This window comes from Podarcis raffonei, chromosome 14 (genome assembly GCF_027172205.1).
Source record: "Podarcis raffonei isolate rPodRaf1 chromosome 14, rPodRaf1.pri, whole genome shotgun sequence".
Taxonomy (NCBI): Eukaryota; Metazoa; Chordata; class Lepidosauria; order Squamata; family Lacertidae; genus Podarcis; species Podarcis raffonei.
Genome location: NC_070615.1, coordinates 30,992,281 through 31,015,624, shown reverse-complemented (window position 1 = coordinate 31,015,624; position 23,344 = coordinate 30,992,281). Strand labels below are relative to the sequence as shown.

The window sequence follows — 23,344 nt, the reverse complement described above, 5'->3', positions numbered from 1 at the left end:
CAGGTGGAAAAGTCGAAACTAGAGACAGAATTGTTAGAACCAAAGACAAAGCTGTTATCTAGAATGTATAACTTGCTGCTTATGTGGAATTTACAGGATGAGACAGTTAAATCTGCTATGATTAAATGGGCACAGGATGTTGGACACAACATTATGTTTGAAGACTGGGAAAGGTTATGGAACACCGGAATGAAATTCACGGCCAGTACGGCCTTGAAGGAAAACATTATGAAAATGATATACCGGTGGTACATGACCCCAGTCAAGTTAGCTAAGATACATCACCTGTCTGACAATAAATGTTGGAAGTGTAAGGAAGCAGAGGGGACTTTCTTTCACCTCTGGTGGACATGCCCAAAGGTTAAGGCTTTCTGGGAAATGATTTACAATGAGTTGAAAAAGGTATTTAGGTATACCTTTCCCAAGAAACCAGAGGCCTTCCTGTTGGGCATGGTAGACCAGAAAGTGTTAAAGAAGGACAGAACTTTGTTTATGTATGCTAGTACAGCAGCAAGAATACTCATCGCAAAGAACTGGAAGACACAAGATTTACCCACGCTGGAGGAATGGCAGATGCAGTTGATGGACTACATGGAGATAGCTGAACTGACCGGCAGAATCCGAGATTTGGATGTAGAAACAATTGAGGTGGACTGGAAAAAGTTTAAAGACTACTTGCAAAAGTATTACAAACTGTATGAATCTTAAGACGGTGCATGATTTGGAAATGATACGCTTTAGCAATTATGATTAAGTAAATAGTAAACTAAGTGATAAAAGAGAAAAGGAGATAATATGAAATTGAACATGTTACGTTTATTTTAAAGGTATAAAAATTGTGACATAATACATTGAATATAGATACATAACATTTAAAAGTTACAATAAGGTATGACATAAGGTAACAAATTGCTGACATTGTTAATATAAAGAACGCAGAATCGGAAGGGGTGGGGAAGTCCAAGTTGGGATTTTTGTTTAAAAAAAAAAAAAATGGTTTCTTGTAAACTCCTTATTTGTTTGTAATGTATAAAATTTGGAAAGAAACGTAATAAAAAATATTATAAAAAAAATAAAAAAAAAAATAAAAAGTGTTATTCAAAATAGCCATTTTACAGCTCACTAAGGAAGACAATAAAATATGAAACAGTAACAATTAACTGCATATTTATTCAAAAAATACATATATGCAAAAATAAATATATGCTCTGACCTGATATTGTAAGAATATTCAGTAAAGAATATATACTAATGAAAGTGTAAGGCTGAAGGAAGTTTATAACATAAATTATTTATATTTAGCCACTAACCACACATGCATAGACCTTCACCTACCACAGAGGTGTGGTAACTAAATTATAACAAAATCAATAGCTGTTACCAATAATTGGCTATCTTGTGACTTGTGAATCTTAGAATCGTAAATACAAACAGTTGTGACCAAAGGAAATAGCTTTGAAAGCGATAAGAGCAGTAAAACTTCTAATATGAAGCGAGGAAGGTGTTTCACTCTGGGGTCCAGCCTGGTCAGTTGTAATTACCATACTTTTCCATGAATAAGACTATGTTTTTTTCTTTCAAAGTCATCCCCAAAAGTGTGGGGCGTCTTATACATGGGTAGTGCATAGGGTGGACGTTTATTTGGTTGCTGCGGCGGCTGTCAGTGGCTATTGTACGTGTTATTGGTTGGTGTGTCAGTGGGTGTTGTTGATTGGCCGAGGATCCTGTGATGGGACAGATGGGAGGTGGATCTTGCGCTGTGCGTGGGTGAGTGATCTCTGGGCAATCCTCCGCAAAAAAAGCTCAACAACTCTTTTGCCAATCTCCCCGTTTTCTTAAATTTGAGACCCCCAAAATAGGGGTAGTATTCTACATGAAGGTGTCCTATAGACAGAAAAGTACGGTAAGTGATCAAGGTGCTTGGAGGGACCCCCTGCTGCCTCCTTTTCTCTTAGCACCACCCTAGGTAATCCCATCCCCAAGACCAGATGGACCAATAGCCAGACTTGGTGCAAAACATCTTCTTAGGGCCCTTCCTGCCTCTCTGCTGACTGTTTAACTGTCGCCCTCCCCAAAATTCTCTCCCCCACTAGCTAAACTGCTCCTTCATTGGTGCATCGGAATATTTCACCAGTCTCCGCCCAGAGCATCGTGGGTGCCTCACCCCCCCCAACACACACATTGGCCTTCACTGCTGGACCCGCTGTCTCTCCTAAAATTTATTCTTCTTAATTTCCTGAAGGTTTGCCGCAATTTCGCACCAGCTTCCTCCACACCGAGTTTGAAAGCAGAGCGTCCAAGGTCATCTCACAAGCCAGCATGAAGGTGGAGCTGCTCCCGGCCCTCACAGATAATTACATGTACCTGCTCATCGACGAGGACACCAAGGAGGCTGCGATAGTTGACCCTGTGCAGCCCCAGAAGGTACCTCTGCTCTTTCTGGGTTTAGAAGCTTTGGAGAACACGGTTTAGTTGATCAGATCCACACTTGCGGAGTTGGTCAGTGTACACAGTGCCGAGCTAAATGGATCCAATCCTCTTAACTCTTTATGAAGCAGCTACTTATGTTCCTAAAGGGAAGGGCTGTAGCTCATTGCTTAAGAGCACCTGCTTTGTATGCAGAAGGTCCTCATTATCTCCAGGGAAGGTTAGGAATGTCCCCTGGAGGAAACCCTGGAAAGCTGCTGCCAGTCGTTGTGGGTGTCTAGGTGGGGCTCCCATTATGCTTGATCTGGAAGCTGCAGTTAGTGCAGAATGCTGCAGCACGATTGCTGGCAGGAGTGAGGCCTTGTCAGCGTATAACACCCGTGCTCAGAGATCTGCACTGGTTGCCGATTTGCTACCGAGACAAGTTCAAGGTTTTTCTATTAGGCTATAAAGCCCTTAATAACTTGGGACCAGTTTACCTATGAGATCACTTTATCCAATATGTGCCCACTTGACCACTTCAGATGGCAGAATTGGCACTCTTGCAAGGACCGCATAATAACTGTTTCACATTTGTAAGAACTCGTGTTCTCAATAGGCAGGGAGTTCTATACTTTGGAACTCCCTGCCTATTGATAACAAGCAGGCTCCTTCGCTGCATTCTTTTTAGCACCTGCTGAAAACATTATTGTTTAAACAAGCCTACCCAGATGTTTAGAAAGTTGATGTGAGTTTTCATTTGTTTCATTTTTTAAAATAATTTTTTATTAGATTTTCCTTTTTAAAAAAAGATATTTATTGAGGTTTTACAAAGACATAGGTTTACAAAATAAAAAAAGTCATATCAAGAAAAAAAGATACAAAAAAGAGAACATAGAAAAATGCATTTAAAAAAAAGAATAAAAATACAAAAGACAAAAGACAAATAACTAAAAAAGAGTTAAAAACAAATCAATTCTTTGTAACTTTAAACTCATTAACTTATTTCCTTGGCCTCCTCACACCTCCCCTTTTTGTATTCCCATTTAAATAATCAAATCAGCAAATCCTTACCCTCTTTCATTTATCTTAACTCTGTATCTTAACATATTATAACTCTATATTTTTATCCATTTATCAATTCATTTTTGCATATTCTTATTAACTTTATTGCTAATGCCACTTATTTTCAATCCAACATCATTTTAACATTCATTAATTTTACCATATTTCTGAAGATAGTCTTTAAATTTCTTCCAGTCTTCCTCCACCAACTCTTCTCCCAGGTCTCGGATTCTGCCAGTCATTTCCGCCAATTCTATATAGTCCATCACCTTCATCTGCCACTCTTCCAGGGTGGGTAGCTCTTGTGTCTTCCAATGGTCCTAACCAATGTTGATGACCTGGTTAGTGGGGTAGAAGTGGAAGGATCATTAGGCGCGAGTGATCATGCTCTTCTGAAGTTTACTATACAGCGGAAAGGAGCAGCCAAGCATACTAGGACTCAATTTCTCGACTTTAAGAAAGCCGACTTCATAAAACTTAGGGAAGTGCTGGGTGAGATCCCATGGACAGTAATACTAAAAGGAAAGGGAGTTCATGATGGCTGGGAGTTTGTTAAGAGGGAGATAGTAAAAGCACAACTTCAGGCAATACCAATGAGACGGAAACATGGAAGGTGCCTAAAGAAGCCAGGGTGGCTATCTAAAGAACTTTTAACTGAGTTAAGATTAAAAAAGGATGTGTACAAAAAATGGAAAAGGGGGGAAACCACCAAAGAGGAATTCAAACAAATAGCCAGCACGTGTAGACACAAAATCAGAAAAGCTAAAGCACAGAATGAACTCAGGCTTGCTAGAGAGGTTAAAAGCAACAAAAAAGGCTTTTATGGGTATGTTCGTAGCAAAAGGAAGAACAAAGAAACAGTGGGGTCACTCAGAGGAGAAGATGGTGAAATGCAAACAGGGGACACAGAAAGGGCTGAACTCCTCAATGCCTTCTTTGCCTCAGTCTTCTCCGATAAAGAAAACAATGCCCGACCTGAAGAATTTGGAGCAAATGATTCAGCAGAGGAAACACAGCCCAGAATAACTAAGGAGATAGTACAAGAATACTTGGCTAGTCTAGATGTATTCAAGTCTCCAGGGCCAGATGAACTGCATCCAAGAGTATTAAAAGAACTGGCAGATGTGATTTCAGAACCACTGGCAGTCATCTTTGAGAATTCCTGGAGAACAGGCGAAGTCCCGGCAGACTGGAGGAGGGCAAATGTTGTCCCTATTTTCAAAAAGGGGAAAAGAGAGGACCCAAATAATTACCGCCCAGTCAGTCTGACATCAATACCAGGGAAGATTCTGGAGCAGATCATTAAGCAAACAGTCTGTGAGCACCTGGAAAGGAATGCTGTGATCACCAATAGTCAGCATGGATTTCTGAAAAATAAGTCATGTCAGACTAACCTGATCTCGTTTTTTGACAGAATTACAAGCCTGGTAGATGAAGGGAACGCAGTGGATGTAGCCTACCTTGATTTCAGCAAGGCATTTGACAAGGTGCCCCATGATATTCTTGTAAAGAAGCTGGTAAAATGCGGTCTTGACTATGCTACCACTCAGTGGATTTGTAACTGGCTGACTGACCGAACCCAAAGGGTGCTCATCAATGGTTCCTCTTCATCCTGGAGAAGAGTGACTAGTGGGGTGCCACAGGGTTCTGTCTTGGGCCCGGTCTTATTCAACATCTTTATCAACGACTTGGATGATGGACTCAAGGGCATCCTGATCAAATTTGCAGATGACACCAAACTGGGAGGGGTGGCTAACACCCCAGAGGACAGGAACACACTTCAAAACGACCTTGACAGATTAGAGAACTGGGCCAAAACAAACAAGATGAATTTTAACAGGGAGAAATGTAAAGTATTGCACTTGGGCAAAAAAAATGAGAGGCACAAATACAAGATGGGTGACACCTGGCTTGAGAGCACTACATGTGAAAAGGATCTAGGAGTCTTGGTTGACCACAAACTTGACATGAGCCAACAGTGTGACGTGGCAGCTAAAAAAGCCAATGCAATTCTGGGCTGCATCAATAGGAGTATAGCATCTAGATCAAGGGAAGTAATAGTGCCACTGTATTCTGCTCTGGTCAGACCTCACCTGGAGTACTGTGTCCAGTTCTGGGCACCACAGTTCAAGAAGGACATTGACAAACTGGAATGTGTCCAGAGGAGGGCAACCAAAATGGTCAAAGGCCTGGAAACGATGCCTTATGAGGAACGGCTAAGGGAGCTGGGCATGTTTAGCCTGGAGAAGAGGAGGTTAAGGGGTGATATGATAGCCATGTTCAAATATATAAAAGGAAGTCACATAGAGGAGGGAGAAAGGTTGTTTTCTGCTGCTCCAGAGAAGCGGACACGGAGCAATGGATCCAAACTACAAGAAAGAAGATTCCACCTAAACATTAGGAAGAACTTCCTGACAGTAAGAGCTGTTCGACAGTGGAATTTGCTGCCAAAGAGTGTGGTGGAGTCTCCTTCTTTGGAGGTCTTTAAGCAGAGGCTTGACAACCATATGTCAGGAGTGCTCTGATGGTGTTTCCTGCTTGGCAGGGGGTTGGACTCGATGGCCCTTGTGGTCTCTTCCAACTCTATGATTCTATGATTCTATGATTCTATGATTCAATACTTTGCAATAAGTATTCTTGCTGCTGCTGTTGCATACATAAAGAAAGTTCTTTCCTTCTTTGGCACCAATTGGCCGACTATGCCCAGGAGGAAGGCCTCTGGTTTCTTCAGAAAGGTATATTTAAATACCTTTTTCATTTCATTATAGATCATCTCCCAGAAAGCCTTGATCTTTGGGCACGTCCACCAAAGGTGAAAGAATGTACCTTCATTTTCTTTACATTTCCAACATTTATTATCGGGCAAATGATAGATTTTTGCAAGCTTGACTTGTTGTCATGTACCACCTGTATATCATTTTCATAATATTCTCTCTTAAGGCATTACATGCCGTAAATTTCATAGCTGTGGTCCTCAACTGTTCCCAGTCAGCAAACATAATGTTATGTCCAACATCTTGTGCCCATTTAATCATTGCAGATTTAACCGTTTCATCCTGCGTATTCCATTTTAACAGCAAGTTATACATTCTTGAAAGTATCTTAGTTTTGGGATCTAACAGTTCAGTTTCCAATTTTGATTTTTCCACCTGGAAGCCAATTTTTTTGTCCAAATTATAGGCCTCTCTTATTTGATAATAATGAAGCCAGTCTCACACTTTATCTTTTCATTTCTCAAAACTCTGCAATTTCAATTTGTCTCCTTCTTGTTCCAATATTTCCCAATATTTCGGCCATTTGGCCTCCATATTGAGCTTTTTCTGAGCCTTTGCTTCCATTGGTGACAACCACCTTGGGGTTTTATTTTCCAGTAAGTCTTTGTATCTTATCCAGACATTAAACAATGCTTTCCTGACAATATGGTTTTTAAATGCTTTATGTGCTTTAACCTTGTCGTACCACAAATATGCATGCCACCCAAAAACGTTGTTAAAACCTTCTAGGTCCAAAATGTCTGTGTTCTCAAGAAGCAGCCAGTCTTTCAACCAGCAGAATGCTGCTGCTTCATAGTACAGTTTAAGGTCTGGCAGGGCAAATCCGCCTCTTTCCTTTGCATCAGTTAATATTTTAAATTTTATTCTGGGCTTCTTGCCCTGCCAGACAAATCTAGAAATGTCTCTCTGCCACTTCTTGAAACAGTCCATCTTGTCCAAAATTTGCAATGATTGAAACAGAAATAGCATTTTTGGCAATACATTCATCTTTATAGCTGCAATTCGACCCAACAAGGAAAGCTTCAAATTTGACCATATTTCTAAGTCTTTTTTCACTTCTGTCCAACATTTCTCATAGTTGTCTTTAAATAAGTTTAAGTTCTTAGCAGTCACATTAACCCCCAGATATTTTACTTTCTTAACTAATGTTAAACCTGTCTCCTTCTGAAACCTCTCTTTCTCAATCGGTGTTAAATTTTTCTCAAGAACTTTAGTTTTTGACTTGCTCAGCTTAAATCCTGCCACATGACCAAATTCTTGAATCAGTTCTAATACTCTTTTCGTACTAGATTCTGGCTCCTGTAATGTCAAAACTAGATCATCTGCAAAGGCTTTCAATTTGTATTGTTTGGCTCCGACCTGAATACCTTTAATCAAACGGTCCCTTCTAATCATATTTAGCAAAACCTCCAGGACCAAAATGAAAAGCAATGGGGAAATTGGGCAGCCCTGTCGTGTCCCTTTCTCTATCTTAAATTCCTCTGTCATCACATTATTAACTATTAGCTTAGCCTTTTGTTCTGAGTTAGCCTTTTGTTCTGATAGATTTTCCACCATGATAATACAAACCACAAAGCAAAATGATACACAAAAACAGAAAAGGAAAAAGAAAAAAGAAGAAAGAGGGGGGGAGGGGGAACAATAAACAAATAGACAATAATAAACTTAATTGAGTTTTCATTTGTTTTAGTCTCTTGTTGTTTTAACTTTTTGTATGTTTTCAATTATTGCTATAAATTTTTAGTAATAATTTTATTGTTTTGTCTTTTTTTTGTAAACTGCTTTGAGGTTTTTTTCTACCATCGTTTAAAGTATCACATGCATTAACTACAGACTCAAAAGAAGGAAATGTATTTGCTTTTTTCCAACCCATATAAGGAAACTGCTGGTGTTCCTAGTATTTCCTTTTACAGGGACCCCTTATGTCCAAATAGGCATCTAAATGAGATTGACCTTAATAAGCCATGGTTTTGAAGATAGGCCACATTCGCACCATCCATTTAAAGCACCATGATACCACTTTCAACAGTCATTTGAAAGAATTGTGGGACTTGTCATTTGCTAAGGGTTCTGATAGAATTCTCCTCTCGCCCTCCCACAGCTGCAATTCCCATATTTCCCTGGGAAGAGGGGCTAATCGTTCAACTATTCTATGAATTGTTGCTCTTCGAAGGGATTCCCTAGCAATTCTTGGCACCCTTAATAAACTACAGCTCCCAGGATTATTTGGGGGAAAGACATGACTGTAAACAACAGTGCTTTTAATGGATGGCGTGAATGTAGCCATAGAAAGTGTTGTGAAATCAACAGTAGCAAGAAAATCTGATGAGCTATGCGGAACTGGCCAAATTGACATATAAATTGTGTGACAAGGACAATTGTGACTTCAAGGAAGATTTACAAATTATCTAAAAAGACAACAAAATGATTTGGACTCCTTGGCAGGTTTTGAATAAACTCATGGAACTTTGAAGTGTCAGGCATAGCTCTAATGGCTTTAGCCCAAACGTAGCAGAGTTTTCCTGCACAGCGAAGAAGCTAGTTGAGGTGGAAATGACTAGTCAGCTAGACTCAGAATAACTATTTACAGGATTTATTAAAAGGAAAAATAAAACCAGCAGAGTTTCTGCATACAAAACAAAGCAAAATAAATCCTTTCTTTCTCTCTCTCTCTCTCTCTCTTAACCATACACAGCACTCCTACTCCTAACACACCTCACATCACACTGTGCTAGCAATCCCTAGATAACAGAGTTGAGTGCTGGTCGTTAACCAATCAGAGTAAGTAGTTTCTAGGTCAAGCTGACCTTGGCTTTCTGCCAAGAGTAAATTGACACTGCCTTGAGTTAATTGTGTGAAGCCAGAATCTGTAAGTTTCCCATGAGAACCAATTAACAGAAACTGAACACCCCCTCACAGATTCTGCTGGACAATTAACATCAAATAACACCCATGTAGGAGATTATTTTTCCAGTAAACCTAAACCCTTGCACATTCGCTTGTTCTTTACCTTTGCCAATGGTTTAGTTAACACATCTGCTACATTTTCTTCACTTGATACATAAGTACAGGTGATTACATTGTCTTGTACACAGCAACGCACATTGTGGTATTTTACAGAGATATGTTTGGAACGCGATTTGAAACCCTCTGCTTTACTTAAGGTTATACAAGCTTGATTATCAATGTAAACTTGTACTGGTTCTCCACAATTTACATTTAAATCTGCTAACAAATGCTTGAAATAAATCACCTCGTTGCACAATTCACTCAATGCGGCGTACTCGGATTCCGTTGATGACACACTTACAACGTCTTGCTTGCGTGACCGCCAGCTGATTAAAGCTCCACCGACCATTATGACCAGTCCTGTGACAGATTTTCTATCCGGCAAATTTCCCCAGTCACTATCACAGTAGCAACTCAACATTTCATCCTCTGAAGAATTTAATTGTAACATATAGCCAATTGTCTGTTTGAGGTATCTCAGAACTTGTTTTACCCCTTTCCAGGCATTTAGTGTGGGTTTTGAGACCAATCTACTTAATATGCCTACTGCATAGCTAATATCAGGTCTGGACCACTGTGCTAGATACAATAAACTTCCAATTACAGAATGATATACATCAGGATGTTCAAATTCAGGACTCTCATCTATATGAAGTGTTTTTATGAAACCTGGATCCATAGGCACCACTGCCCCTTTGCAATCCTGCATCCTGTATGTAGTCAGTAGTTGTTTAACTTTGTTCTGCTGACTAATTAGGCAGCTGCCATCTTGGGCCCAGCACACTTCCAACCCTAGATATGTCCTAACCAGGCCTAAGTCTTTCACTTTGAACTTACTGGACAATTGCTTGGCAAACCTTTTAGTTTGTTTATCTGTTTTGCAGGCATACAATACATCATCTACATAAATCAGACAAAACTGTTGATCACTGCCTGTACCACGTACATAAACACAATTGTCAGCTGTACTCTGCTTGAAACCAAATGACACTAAGGCCTCATGGAAACATTTGTTCCAAGATCTTGCAGCCTGTTTGAGACCATATAGAGCTTTGTTTAATTTCAACACTCTATTGGAACCTGTCTCATAACCAGGCGGTTCGGCTAGATACAGGTCTTCTGATATTGATGCATGTAAATATGCAGTCTGGATATCAAAATGGTTTAACAGGAGTTTTCTCTTTGCTCCAAGCGTTAAAATCAGCCTTACACTGTCCCCCTTAGCAGTAGGGGAAAAAATCTCGTCATAATCTTTTCCAGGCCTCTGAGAGTATCCTTGAGCCACTAAACGAGCTTTGTATTTGTACTCTCCTGTCACCAGAGGTTTAAGTTTGTACACCCACCTGCAGCCAACAATCTTTGCCCCCTCAGGCGCTGCTACTGGTGTAAAAACCTTGTGCTCATTCAGAGAGGACATCTCTTCCTCCATTGCCTGCTTCCAGAGCTCTGCCTCCTCTTTTGGTAACTTTAACACCTCCTGAAAACTCTTGGGCTCTGCAATTACACTAAACACATTTGCAGTATCTGGAGAAAAACGCACCGGAGGCACTCCTTTGTTTTGTCTTTTAGATCTTCTGGGAGAAGATTTTTCTTCTGACCCACTTTCCTCCTCAGAACTATGACCTCTCTTTTGTTGCTTAGCAACTGGTCTCTGGGCAACTCCACTTTCTTGAGAGCTCTTATCTGAACTTTCCTCCCCCTCAGACTCTGATTCTCTATGTTTACCTTCAGAGTCATGAAGCTCCTGGGAAGGTTCAAACCAAACCTCAGTATTGGCATGTAGTCTCTCCCAGCCACTATGTTCACAAAAAGTGGCATTCCTGGAGATCACAATGCCATTTGTCCCTTCAGCAAAGCGGAAACCTTTTCCCAGCTCCTGGTAACCCACAAACACTAACTGTTTGGTCTTAGGATCTCCCTTCTTCCTCATTTGTTTTGGAATTAACACCCAGGCTTTTGATCCAAACACATGCAAATGGTCAATTTTGGGTTTTTTCTGAAACAATTTAAAGTACGGGGTTGTACCTATTGTTTGATGAAAGAGCCTATTTTGGAGATAACACGCGGTGAGCATGCTCTCCCCCCAATAAGACATGGGCAAATCAGCATCATCAAGCATGGCAAACATCATATTTTGTAAAGATCTGTTTTTTCGCTCTGCAACGCCATTCTCTTCTGGGGAAAAAGCGTTCGTTTTTCTATGCCCAATGCCACGCTTTTGTAACCAATCTCTAAAAGCATTTGACATAAATTCGCCACCTCTGTCCGTCTGAATCCTTTTGAGTTTAGTGGACAGAAATCTTTCCACAGATGCCACCCAGCCTTTAAACTTAGTGAACACGTCACCCTTATTCTTCATGGGAAAAACCCAAGAATAACGCGTGGCGTCATCCACAGTTGTTAATGAAAAACGGGATCCACCCCTGCTTACAGCAAATGGACCAATTACGTCCATGTGAACCAGCTGTAGCGGTGACTCACTAACTCTGTCACTTCTGGGGTAAGAGACTCTGTGGGTTTTAACCTTTTTACAAACATTGCAATCAAGGTACTTGTTACAACTCTTTAAATTACCCCCATCAGCCAATTCAGACATTTTTAGTACACTTTTCCAGCCAGCATGCCCCATTTTCCTATGCAATAAGTGCACACAGTTGTCATGTATAGCTTTGTTATTCACTGCAGGCTGAGATTTACTGACTACTGCTGCAACTTGAGATCCTGCTTTAAGCCAAAACAAGCCTCCCTCTGACTTAGCAGTGCCTAAAATCTCACCAGCCTTCTTAATAATGCAACTGTCTCCTTCAAAATGCACTTTAAACCCAGCTTTTAGCAAACAATCTACAGACATCAGATTGCTCCTTAATGAAGGCACATAAAGTACATTTTGCAGGCATTCACGAAGACAAGGAACAAAAACTGCACCCCCCGAAATCACTTCGGAAGTACTTCCGTCTGCTAGAGCCACCTGGCTGCGCTGTGCTGAGTTCTTGGAAACAAACAATTCATCTGAATTTACGATGTGCCGAGACGCTCCCGAATCGACCACCCAGACAGCTTGTTTCTCATCAGCAATCTTGACCTCGGCGGTCACCAGTTGAGCCGACTGTTTTCGTTTGAAGAATTTCTTTTTCCGATGCTGCTGCTGATGATGATGATCTCGTCTCTGCTCCTGCACCGGCAACTGAGACTTGACCAACTCAGGACATTGTCGTTTTAGATGCGCTGAAGACCCACATCGGAAACAACGCCTAACAGCAAACGCAGACTCCTCACCGGTACGCTGCTTTTGCTTCACCTCTGGCACGGCATGAGAACTCCTTCCAAACCGCCCGCCTGTAGAAGCCTCTGTAGCAAACGACCTTTCTTGCCTCTTCTGCCATTCTTCAATCAAACGCCCAGTAACGTAACTGATTGATAAATCACGCTCCTGTATGCCTTCTAGAGACAAAACTAAATTATCCCAGCTTTCCGGGAGAGAACTCAAAATAATAGCCACCTTCTCCTGCTGGTCTAACACACAGTCTCTTTCCTGTAGCGCAGCAAACTTTAACTGTAAACTGTGTAGGTGTTCCTGCATTGTAACCCCAGGCTGTAACATTGCCTTGTACAATGCCTTGCGAATGAACAGCTTGGAAACCGCTGTCTCACGCACATGGAGTTCTTTAAGTGCTTGCCACACACCTCTAGCTGTCTTGATTCCCCTCACATACGGCAACTGGGAATCTTCCAGCCCCAAGACAATTGTGGCCCTTGCTCTTTGGTCTTTATCAAGGTCTTCATCATCAGGCTTCGCAGGAAACTTACTCACCACTTGCCAGAGACGGACCCTCTGCAACACTGCCTGCATGCGTTCCGACCACAGCAAGTAATTGGAGTCATTCAGACGCTCAAAAGCCATCTGAACTGGTTGTGAGGCCATCTTGAGAGCGATGTCCCTGGAACCCGGAACCAGCTACTCACGACCACCGAGAGAGAAAACAGGAACCACAGCACCCAGCACTCACACGCTGCAGCTGTTGTCCTTGTGTCCACTGCGTCACCAGCTCACAACAGTCAGGAACCAGCCAGTGTCCATCTGCTGCACCAACAGGAACAACTTCTGGAACTACTGGAACCAACACCGTTGATGCTGACACCACCGCAACTCAGGCTGGCAGCACGATACCCATAACCTCATGGAACTTTGAAGTGTCAGGCATAGCTCTAATGGCTTTAGCCCAAACGTAGCAGAGTTTTCCTGCACAGTGAAGAAGCTAGTTGAGGTGGAAATGACTAGTCAGCTAGACTCAGAATAACTATTTACAGGATTTATTAAAAGGAAAAATAAAACCAGCAGAGTTTCTGCATACAAAACAAAGCAAAATAAATCCTTTCTTTCTCTCTCTCTCTCTCTCTCTTAACCATACACAGCACTCCTACTCCTAACACACCTCACATCACACTGTGCTAGCAATCCCTAGATAACAGAGTTGAGTGCTGGTCGTTAACCAATCAGAGTAAGTAGTTTCTAGGTCAAGCTGACCTTGGCTTTCTGCCAAGAGTAAATTGACACTGCCTTGAGTTAATTGTGTGAAGCCAGAATCTGTAAGTTTCCCATGAGAACCAATTAACAGAAACTCCGGTTGGAAGGAGTTCTCATACCGGGACGATAGCGGCGGGTTGGAGTTTGAGCCGCTCGGAACGGAAAGCGGCGGCTCGTGCCGAGTTCCTCCGGCAGGAAGAGCAGCGGGAGCGACGGAGACAGGTGTCGCGGATCCTGCGCAAACCGGCGGCCGAGCGGATCCCCGTACGGGCCACCAGGAAATAAGACCTCGATAAAGACCAAAGAGCAAGGGCCCCAGAGACCAGTTGCTTAGCAACTCCACTTTCTTGAGAGCTCTTATCTGAACTTTCCTCCCCCTCATAAACATCCATAAATTTATTAGTAGAACATATGACAGATAATGCAAGGATATGTACAATTTTATAACATGCAGAGAACAATATGTGCAAAGAAATCAGAGAGGGGAGCTGAGGGAAGTCCTTGGGGGGGGGGAATAATGTAATTGGTTATTTAGACTGATAATTTGGTAAGTTGAAAGTGTTTAATAAATTTAAAAAAAAAGTGTTGTGGAATCTTCAGGCCATTCAGCAAAGGATGGGGATGGGGGCATTTGTCCTTCCAGCCTTGCAGTACATGTCTCTTAGCCTCCTTAAGGACTCACAGAATCCACATAAGCCACAAAGCTGGTTGTGACTCAAATAGATTTTGTGAAAAGGTAAATATCTTTCCTCTTCCTCCTGTGTCTGTAGGTTGTGGATGCAGTCAGAAAGCATGGAGTGAAACTGACCACTGTTCTTACTACGCATCACCACTGGTAACCCTTTTGTGTTATATGATTTAAATAAAGGAAAGGTCTTGCGCTTCAGTGATGTACCGTATTTTTTGCACCATAACACTCACTTTTTTCCTCCTAGAAAGTAAGGGGAAATGTCTGTGCGTGTTATGGAGCGAATGCCTGCGGGTGGCGGGGGGATCTGCTGCAGTCGTGAGCAGAGGATCCATGGTTCCCCTTCCTTCCCTCCTCCGTGGTTACAAAGCATGGATCCACATGGATCCTCAGGATTTTTGAATTGGGCTACTCCAAACTCACTGTCAGATCACATGTCTGTGGCCACAGCATGAACCACAAAAATCATATATCCACTATTTCATTTAGAATATTTTTTTTTCTTGTTTTCCTCCTCTAAAAACTACGTGCGTGTTATGGTCTGGTGCGTGTTATAGAGCGAAAAATACGGGTATGTACTGTTCAGCTTCATGCTGTGGGAGGCTGCCATGGTATACTTTAGTGGTTTCGAAACCTTTTTGGGCCATGGCCCCGTTGGTTCCATAAACACATCCCCAGTGCTCCCTACTGTATAAAAAGCATTATTCAGAATAGTGGTTTGTACTACACACTAAAGAAGATGGTAAAACAATGAAATTCAAAATAGTATCCATTAATTGCACATTCATTCAGAATCTAGTTAGAATTATTTAGTTTAATTAATTCAACAAAACCCTGCGACCCAACTGCCTCTCAACACATCCTTACACACACACACACACACACACACACACACACACACAGAGAGTAATCTCACTGCCCACTCCAAATTTCAACCAGTTTCATTCCTGTTCATTTCCAGTCAAGACACTTTTTAATTTCTCCCCCCCCCAAATTTTTTTTAAACAACAACATTGACAAGTCAGTACTTCCCATGGCATTTCAACCAGCTTCAGTTTTGTTTGGAAATCAAATTTAAGGTCTATGAGGGGGCATCATTTAATTTTAACACCACAATGGCCTTAATAATTGTATTTTGAAGTCAAGAAGGACTTCCTCCTCTTAATCGAATTGCCTTGACGCATCTCCCTTTATCTCTTCCCCTGAGCCTCTTTTCTTTGTGTGCCTCTCTTGTGTGAAACAGGATGAGCTCCTTGCTGTAAAGCCACTGTGGTGCTTGCTATCCAGGCCAGGCCAAGGCATTTTGCTGCCTGAGGTGAAACAGCAACACCCAACAACCTGCTTCCAATTCAAGCTGTAGAATACCCAAGTCTGACCAAGGCCACATTTATAACATACATTTAAAGCACTTATGATGCCACTTTGAACAGTCATGGTTTCCCCCAAAGAATTCTGGGAGTGGTAGTTTGCTATGGGAAATTGTTAAGCCACTCTGGAAATGGTAGCCTGGTGAGGGGAATAGGGGCCCCCTAACAACTCTCAGCACCCTTAAAAATTCATTCGGCGAAGCCATGGCTTTTTAAAGTGGTGTCATAGTCCTTTAAATGTACAGAGTGAATGCGGCCCTAGTTATTTTATCCCGAAAATTCCACAAGCACCTTTACCTGGGAATAAAAAATACAGTGACTGTTGTCTAAGTAAGTTCTACTAATAATAGCCCCATTGCAATTAATGGACCTATATTAGTTATGTTGATTAATTTCAACCTAATGATAAATTAAAAAGTAAGAATTTGCTGTCCTTTCATGATACCTCAAATTGGCTGCCACACTCAGCCCAGTGATAGAGCCAGCCCCTACACACATTACAGTGTTTGTGTCCTGTGCGCCAGTGTGGTACCCACACCTATTTTTGCCACACCTACATGCAGCCCCCCCCCGAGGGTTGTCCATGGGTGGATGCAGGCCCTTGGACCATTGCCTCACCCCCGTAGCCACCCCTGGACTACAGGATGAGGCCATTAGTTCCATTATTTTATTTTTTTTAAAAAGGACCAATGTCTTAACTTTAAAGAAAAGCAGGATTCAGGCCGTTTGCTTGATGCGCGTTGTAAGAGACTGCCTCTTGTGTGTTTTGCTCCAAAGTCTGACCATTTTGACCTTCTAGGGACCACGCTGGTGGCAATGAGAAACTTGTAAAGATGGAGCCGGGGTTACAAGTGTACGGGGGAGATAGCAGGGTTGGAGCCTTGACCCAGAAAGTCTCTCATCTTATGTCATTTCAGGTAAAAAGAAAGAAACGGGGGAAATACATTTGCCCAAAACATCCTCTAAAATCATGTGTTCCGTTTGAGCACTGAGGCGCACGAAGGCCCTGGAGCATGGCAATTGCGTTCTTGTCACCGTTTCCTCCCCACACAAATGTCCTTTGCACGTGGCAGCTCTCTGCTTGTGGAAGATGGACTTCCTAACCTGAAATTCCTGTTTTTTGTTTGGTTTGTCTTTTTTGCTTAAGCACAGGAACACATAACGCACAGTTGCAGTGCTGGCTCAGAATGGCCCTTTTCACCTGCCACAAGCATGGAGCTATCACGAGGAAGGAGAGGTTTGGGGGGGGAAGCTTCCTCCTTAAGCAGGGTGACTCCCTGGCCATTTGGCCTGTTTGAAGACGGGGGGGCAAACACCCTGTGGCACCAGGTGCCTCCCATGGGAGTCATGTGATGCACCAGAAGTGCCACAGAGTTTCCACCCCTCTGATTTTGGCCCTGTTTTGCCCATAAAACAAGCAGATGTGCGCCGTGCAAATGAGAAGACACACAGTCTGTTGCCACATCAGCCTCTTGACAAAGACTTCGTGTGAACAAAGGCCTTCTCTAAGCGCTAATGTCACAGCCTCCCAGCAGCTTTTGCCCAGGAGGTGTTCTCAAGCAGTGGTTGACCGTTTAGGGCATCTGGGAGAAGCAATGAGGAGGTCCTGTCATCCTTAAGAGGCTGCCATGTCAACTATCCCAGAGCTGGCCTTCATCACAGGGGCGGCTAACCCATGGTCTTCCAGAGGTTGCTGGACTCTTCATCGTCCCTGACCATTGGCCATGCTAGCTGGGGCTGGTTAGAACTGGAGTCCAACAACAATATCTGGAGGGACACAGGTTAGCCTCCCGTGCTTTACAGGGTAGATAGAGTGATAACTTGAACTAGATCTACTTTTGCAATGGTCAGGGATGGGAAATCTGCTGCTGGACTCCAACGCCCATCACTCCCCACTTTCAGCCATGTGGGCTGCTGGTAGTTGGGGTCCAATGTCATGTTCCCCAGCCCAGATGCAGGCTTGGTGGAGTATCACAGACCTCTCCAGCGGGGGAAATGGACGCATCTTGCTGGCTCCAAATACTGGTTACTTGCACAAGTGTTTTTGGTAGCTGGGGGGTTAGGGTTGTATCTGATGCTAGCCCTGCTCTGAGTAGACCCATTGAAGTTAATGAAGTTAATGAACATGGGCTAACATAGCTCCCTTAATCTCATTGGGTCTAGTCTGAGTAAGGTCAAACTAGATGTGATGTTAACCAGCTGATTCATCCTTGCCTACTTGTTTTCTTTTTTAAATTGACTAAGTAGCTGTGGAAGGAGGTGGATCAAAACTGCAGTGGAGGTCCAAGGGCAAGACCCTCCTCCACTGTACTGTGATTTACGGGGGTGGGGGGGACATAAGGGGTGCAACTGCTAAATACTAAAGAAAAAGCAAACCTTTGCGGAGGACCACTTGTGTGATTAACATCACATCTAATGCAGCCTTTAATGGGTGATTTCATAGCCCTCCCACACAGGCGTTCATTGCCTCCTGTGGACAAACCAAGCCTGATTTCCCCAGTCGCTGTTCATGGTGAGTTGCTGAAAATGTCAGACCCTTTCTCCTGCTGGAATGACCGCACAGCTGTCATGGGTGCTTCTTACAGCTGAGAATTAGTCAAGCTTCCAATCTTGCCTGACAAAGAGTTCTGTGCAACCAAGAAGTGGGCGCAAGTCATGACTACTCAAAACACACAATACTAGACCATAGTCATTGGTTTGCATCAGTTTTTAGGGCTCCTTTCCTCCTCATCCCCACCCCTCTGCTTCTCTTCACCCCTGTGGGTGTTACCAATCTGAGATTCGCCATGTTGGTGCGGAGCGGTCGTGCCCTTGGAGGGCAATTGTGGTTTATCTGCCCCTTTGCTTTCCCCCTCAATGACTTGAGCTTTTCCACCTTTTTTTAGGTTGGATCTCTTAACGTGAAATGCCTCTCGACTCCCTGCCACACTTCTGGACACATTTGCTATTTTGTGACCAAGCCAAACAGCTCCGAGCCACCTGCTGTGTTCACAGGTGAGGGTTTGGGGGCACTTCTTTTGCCTTGACCTCAGCAGCTTGAGCAACACGGGGGGGGGGGCGTTGCAACCTAACCCACCGCCCAAAGAGAGTGCAGGGATTGCCTTCGTGAAAATATTATTAAAATGATATTGTAGAGTTTGGAAAATATTCAGATAAGTGTAGTCAAAATGACCACAAGGGAAGATTGCAGCATTTGGGGCTTTTATAAATTCATGTCCCTCCTCACTCGCCTTTTCTGTGATTATGTATGGCATAGAAGAAGTGGATAGAGAAAGGCTTTTCCCCTTCTGTCATAACACTTGAATTTGTGGACTTGTGATGAAGCTGAATGTTGGAAGATTCAGGACAAATGAAAGAAAAATCCTTCACACAGCACAGAGTTAAGCTGTGGAGCTTGCTCCCACCGGAGGCAGCAGTAGCAGCCAACTTGGATGGCTTGGAAAGAGGATTGGGCAAATTCATGAAGGATGGAGCTATTAATGGTTCCTTGCCACAATGGCTGTGCTCTGCCTCCATGCCTGCAGGCAGTATGTCCCTGAATACCAGCTGCTGTGAATTGCAGGTGGACATTGATCCTGCTTGCAGGTTTCCCACAGGTATCTGGCTGGCCACTGTGTGAGAACAAGATGCTAGAGTCGATGGGCCGCTGTTCTGATCGAGTTGACTCTTCCCATTCTCTTACATGAAGATGTTCCCTCTGCCCTCCTGATGTCTTAATCTGGCTTCACCCAATGCGTTTGTCTGGTTGGGTGTTGGCCACCCCACTGCCTTCATCTGGGTGTAACCAAACACGTTCAGCTGGTTAGGTGTTGGTCAAAGCATGTGATCTGCCACTTTGCTTCCTGAATCCAAGAACTGCCTTCTGCATCTTGACACATTTTCTCACTTCACAGCCCTTTTTCCAGTGTGCAAGTGTCACCCTGAACGGATCTGTCCGTCCCCCTGACCTTCTAAATGTGGGTGCTCTATAGTGAGTGCTCCGTCACTTTGCTACCGCACCTTTAGAGTTTAAGATCCCATTCTCCAAGAAGATTGGTCTCGTGGGTCCTCATATTTGGGCGCACATTTGGAAATCTAAGAAACTTACAGGGGCACTGTAAAAAAAAAATCCATTTTATTTTAATCCAGTAATATGCCATGAAAACTTAGGAGGAAATGGAACAGGGAGGGGATGAACGCTTGCAGGATGGAAGAACAGAGAGCAACTTCACGAAGCAATGGAGGGCCACATTCAATAGCATTTAGAGACTGCACACAGTCACTCAGCTGTGGCTCAAGTCATTATGATGATTCTTTGTCACTCACTGTAAGCTTCTAGTCCCTAGTGTTGAAGTTACTCACCTCTGCCTCAGCAGAATCTCCTTCCTGGTTTACCCTTTTCCACCATGGTGCTCCCAATTCCTGGTTCTTTAATGAGATCATTAAAGTGTGTTCATTCTCCTCTCTCTCTCCCTTCTCTAGGTGACACACTGTTTGTTGCAGGCTGCGGGAAGTTCTTTGAAGGAACCCCTGAGGAAATGTACAGAGCCCTTATTGAGATCTTGGGGCGACTCCCTCCAGAAACGGTACCATGCAAAGGCTCCCTGTTTGGGTCGGGTGTGTCTGTTCCATACTAAAGACAATTAACTTTGGTAACTGTGTTCGCTCTTGGAGGACTCTTGCCAGCCAGGCCAATCTACAGCTCCCAAAACTTTTTGAGGGAAGCAACAACAGATAAGCCAGGGGTGGCTAACCCCCCATTTTGTGGTCTGACCGGCAACAAGCACATTTTCCCATTCCCCTCCAAAAAATATCCCACAGATTCTGGTGGTGTTGGCAAAAATAAGGCACAGAGCTGAGGTTGGGAGCCCAGCACCCTGATGGGGAATACAGATGATGCCCTTTCTCTCCCTGGTCATCAGATTGATGATTTGATGCACAGGGGCAGAGGTGAGACCCCGTTTCTCAGCTGATCTGTGCAGGTCAGCTGGTGTGTGAGAGAGAGAGATTGTGCAAGAGAGTGTGTGAGGTGATCACACCCACCACTGGCATGTGCCACCCCAAGAGTTAGCCAAGCATGAATGCAGCCCTGAGGCCAAAAGAAGGGTTAGTTACGTCCAAGTGAAACAGATATAAAAAAAAGCAGATATAAAAAGCAGAGCATCCAGTAGCCCCACCCAGCTCTTGCGTTGTCAAACCAGGAAGCAAAATAACCTTTTCCCAGGGAACGCTTAAAAGACAGACCTGGCCCTCATGTTAGGCAAAGCAATGGAAAAGTATGAATTGCCTCCCCATTGGGGCACTGGGCTGGCCATAGAGGTTTTAATCCCTCTGCTCACTTCAGAGCCATCAGGTATATATTGTTGTGAGATGGGGGGAGTGGGCTGCATGCCAAGACCCCTCTAATTCCTGGAATAGCCAGGCTAACTTCCTGGTGAACTGATAGCCTAGGTAATAGACCATTAAGGGAACAAAGGAAGTGGCTTGGCACCAGAGGAAAAATGGGTGGGCCCCCCTCCATCAACTGACTGGCAAAGGGACAGAGTTGAGAGTAAAGTTACGTGAGCATCAAGCAAAGCAGCAAGGTGCCTGACCAGGATCATCTTCTTCCTTCAGCATGATGGCCTGCTGAAAACCTCAGAATTAGGCACAAAAAGCGGTTGTCTTGCAACTTAGGGGTGTGGGAAGCTGCCTTACACTGAGACAGAACCAGTGGTCCATACAGCTCAGTACTGTTGACACTGACTGGCAGCAGCCTTCCAGGATTTCAGGCAGGGGACATTCCCAACCCTACCTGGAGATGTCGGGGTTTGAGCCTGAGACCTTCTGCATGCAAAGATCTACCCCTGAGCTATGTTCCTTTCCCTAAAAATACAGAAAAGTTCCAGCCCCCATGACTCTGAACAAATGGCTGGTTTAAATAGGAAGCTGCATTCTACTGAGTCCGCCTCCTTTCCCAGTCCTATTGAGGATTGAAGTGGGGACCTTCTGCCTGCAGAGCAGATGCTCTACCACTGAGCTACTGCCCTTCCTCAAGGCCTTCAGTGACTTTTAACTGCCTTCCTCCTCTTCTTCCTTCCTTTCCAGAAAGTCTACTGTGGTCACGAATACACCATCAACAACTTAAAGTTTGCCCGGCATGTTGAGCCCAACAACAGCGCGATCCAGCGAAAACTCTCCTGGGCAAAGGCAAGATGGGCTTCTCATTCCTGGAGAGGAGAGCAGTCAGTGGGCAGCCTCTGTTCCCTTCCGCACCCCATGCCATTGGGACAGGCAGTTCCAGTTTGATTCCTTTACTCTGGCAGTGCTAGTCCAGGCCTGTAGCCAAAATGGACAGGGGTGGGTTTTGCGGGGGTTGGGAGGGTGAGGTGGGTGGGCGTGGCAGGTAACTGAACATTGAGCAAATGCAAGTTCTAATGTCAACAGAGCCTTCGTCAAACGGAATACTGTTTTTTCCAAAAGTGACGGCTGCCTGAGTGCCTTTGCTGTCATTGGCTAGATCTCTGGAAGGCGGGAGCTGTTTTTCCATTTCTTTCACCTCCCTTAGAAAAAGGGTCAGGGGTTTAATGCTATTTTTCACCAGCAGCCTTGTACCCAGCCTAGCTTGGGAATCCCAAGAAACCAAAAGATCATTTTGATGAAATCACTATGTTAAAGACGACACTTTTGAAAAATGCATTTCACCATCTTGATTCAAAATAGCGTCCAGTTGTATCCAAATGTAGACAAAAACCTGCACATTGATCTCAGGAATCATAATCAAAAACTTAGGTAAAAACTAGTTTTAAAAGGTTCGAGTCTGTCATCTTGGTTCAAAATGACATTCAGTTGTATCCAAACTTGGAGGAATATTGGAAGGTGGTGATGCTCCTTCACTGGAGGTTTTTAAAAAGAGCTTAATTAGCCATCTGTCAGGGATTCTTTAGCTATGATTCCTGCATTGCAGAGCATTAGCAATTCTATGATTCTATGAACACCTGCTCTTTGATCTCAGGCACCATCATGCAACATTTGGTTGGATACCTTAAATATCCAAATGCATCTTGAACAGATAGAGTAGTTTCCAAAATTTCTAGTGGACGAAAACTGAACATTCAGGTTCAGTAGGTGTAGGCATATCCCAAAGCACTTTTGGAAGTCTCCTTGCAGTGGGGTTGGACTCGATAAACCTTTGGATCCCTTCCAACTCTGCAATTTACGATTCCCCTAGGCAAAATACGATGGTGGGGAGCCGACCATCCCGTCGACCATTGGCGAAGAATTCACCTACAACCCGTTCATGAGAGTCAGGTAATTTGTGTTTGAGGATGACGCTTTGGGAAGGAGAAGGTGTGGGGAAGGGTATCCTGCATTCTGAGGAACTGCGGCTGTGGGTCCATGGCTTGAGTGGAACTGGTTTCGTGAGATGGGAGTAGTCAGTCTCTCTGAAAGCAAGAATCTTAATTTGCTGATGTCCTGCATCTAAGAACTATATTTGTCTATTTTCGAAAATTATACATTATTTTTAAGCAGGCACAGCGCTGGGATGGGG

General features: G+C 43.6%; 1 protein-coding gene across 3 annotated transcripts in view; it reads left to right on the top strand.

Moving 5' to 3' along the window:
* Positions 1 to 23,344, top strand: part of LOC128402156 (hydroxyacylglutathione hydrolase, mitochondrial) — a 41,936-nt gene that overhangs the window by 15,165 nt on the left and 3,427 nt on the right. For 2 of the 3 annotated variants that reach the window (XM_053366111.1, XM_053366109.1), the window contains exons 2-8: positions 2,243 to 2,424; positions 14,550 to 14,614; positions 16,634 to 16,751; positions 18,720 to 18,828; positions 20,296 to 20,399; positions 21,901 to 22,002; positions 23,024 to 23,103. In XM_053366111.1, coding sequence (XP_053222086.1) covers positions 2,320 to 2,424; positions 14,550 to 14,614; positions 16,634 to 16,751; positions 18,720 to 18,828; positions 20,296 to 20,399; positions 21,901 to 22,002; positions 23,024 to 23,103 — 683 coding nt within the window. In that variant the 5' untranslated portion in view covers positions 2,243 to 2,319. Of the gene's footprint in view, positions 1 to 1,782; positions 1,904 to 2,242; positions 2,425 to 14,549; positions 14,615 to 16,633; positions 16,752 to 18,719; positions 18,829 to 20,295; positions 20,400 to 21,900; positions 22,003 to 23,023; positions 23,104 to 23,344 lie in introns of those variants that run through there. The other variant, XM_053366110.1, reaches the window with a different exon arrangement.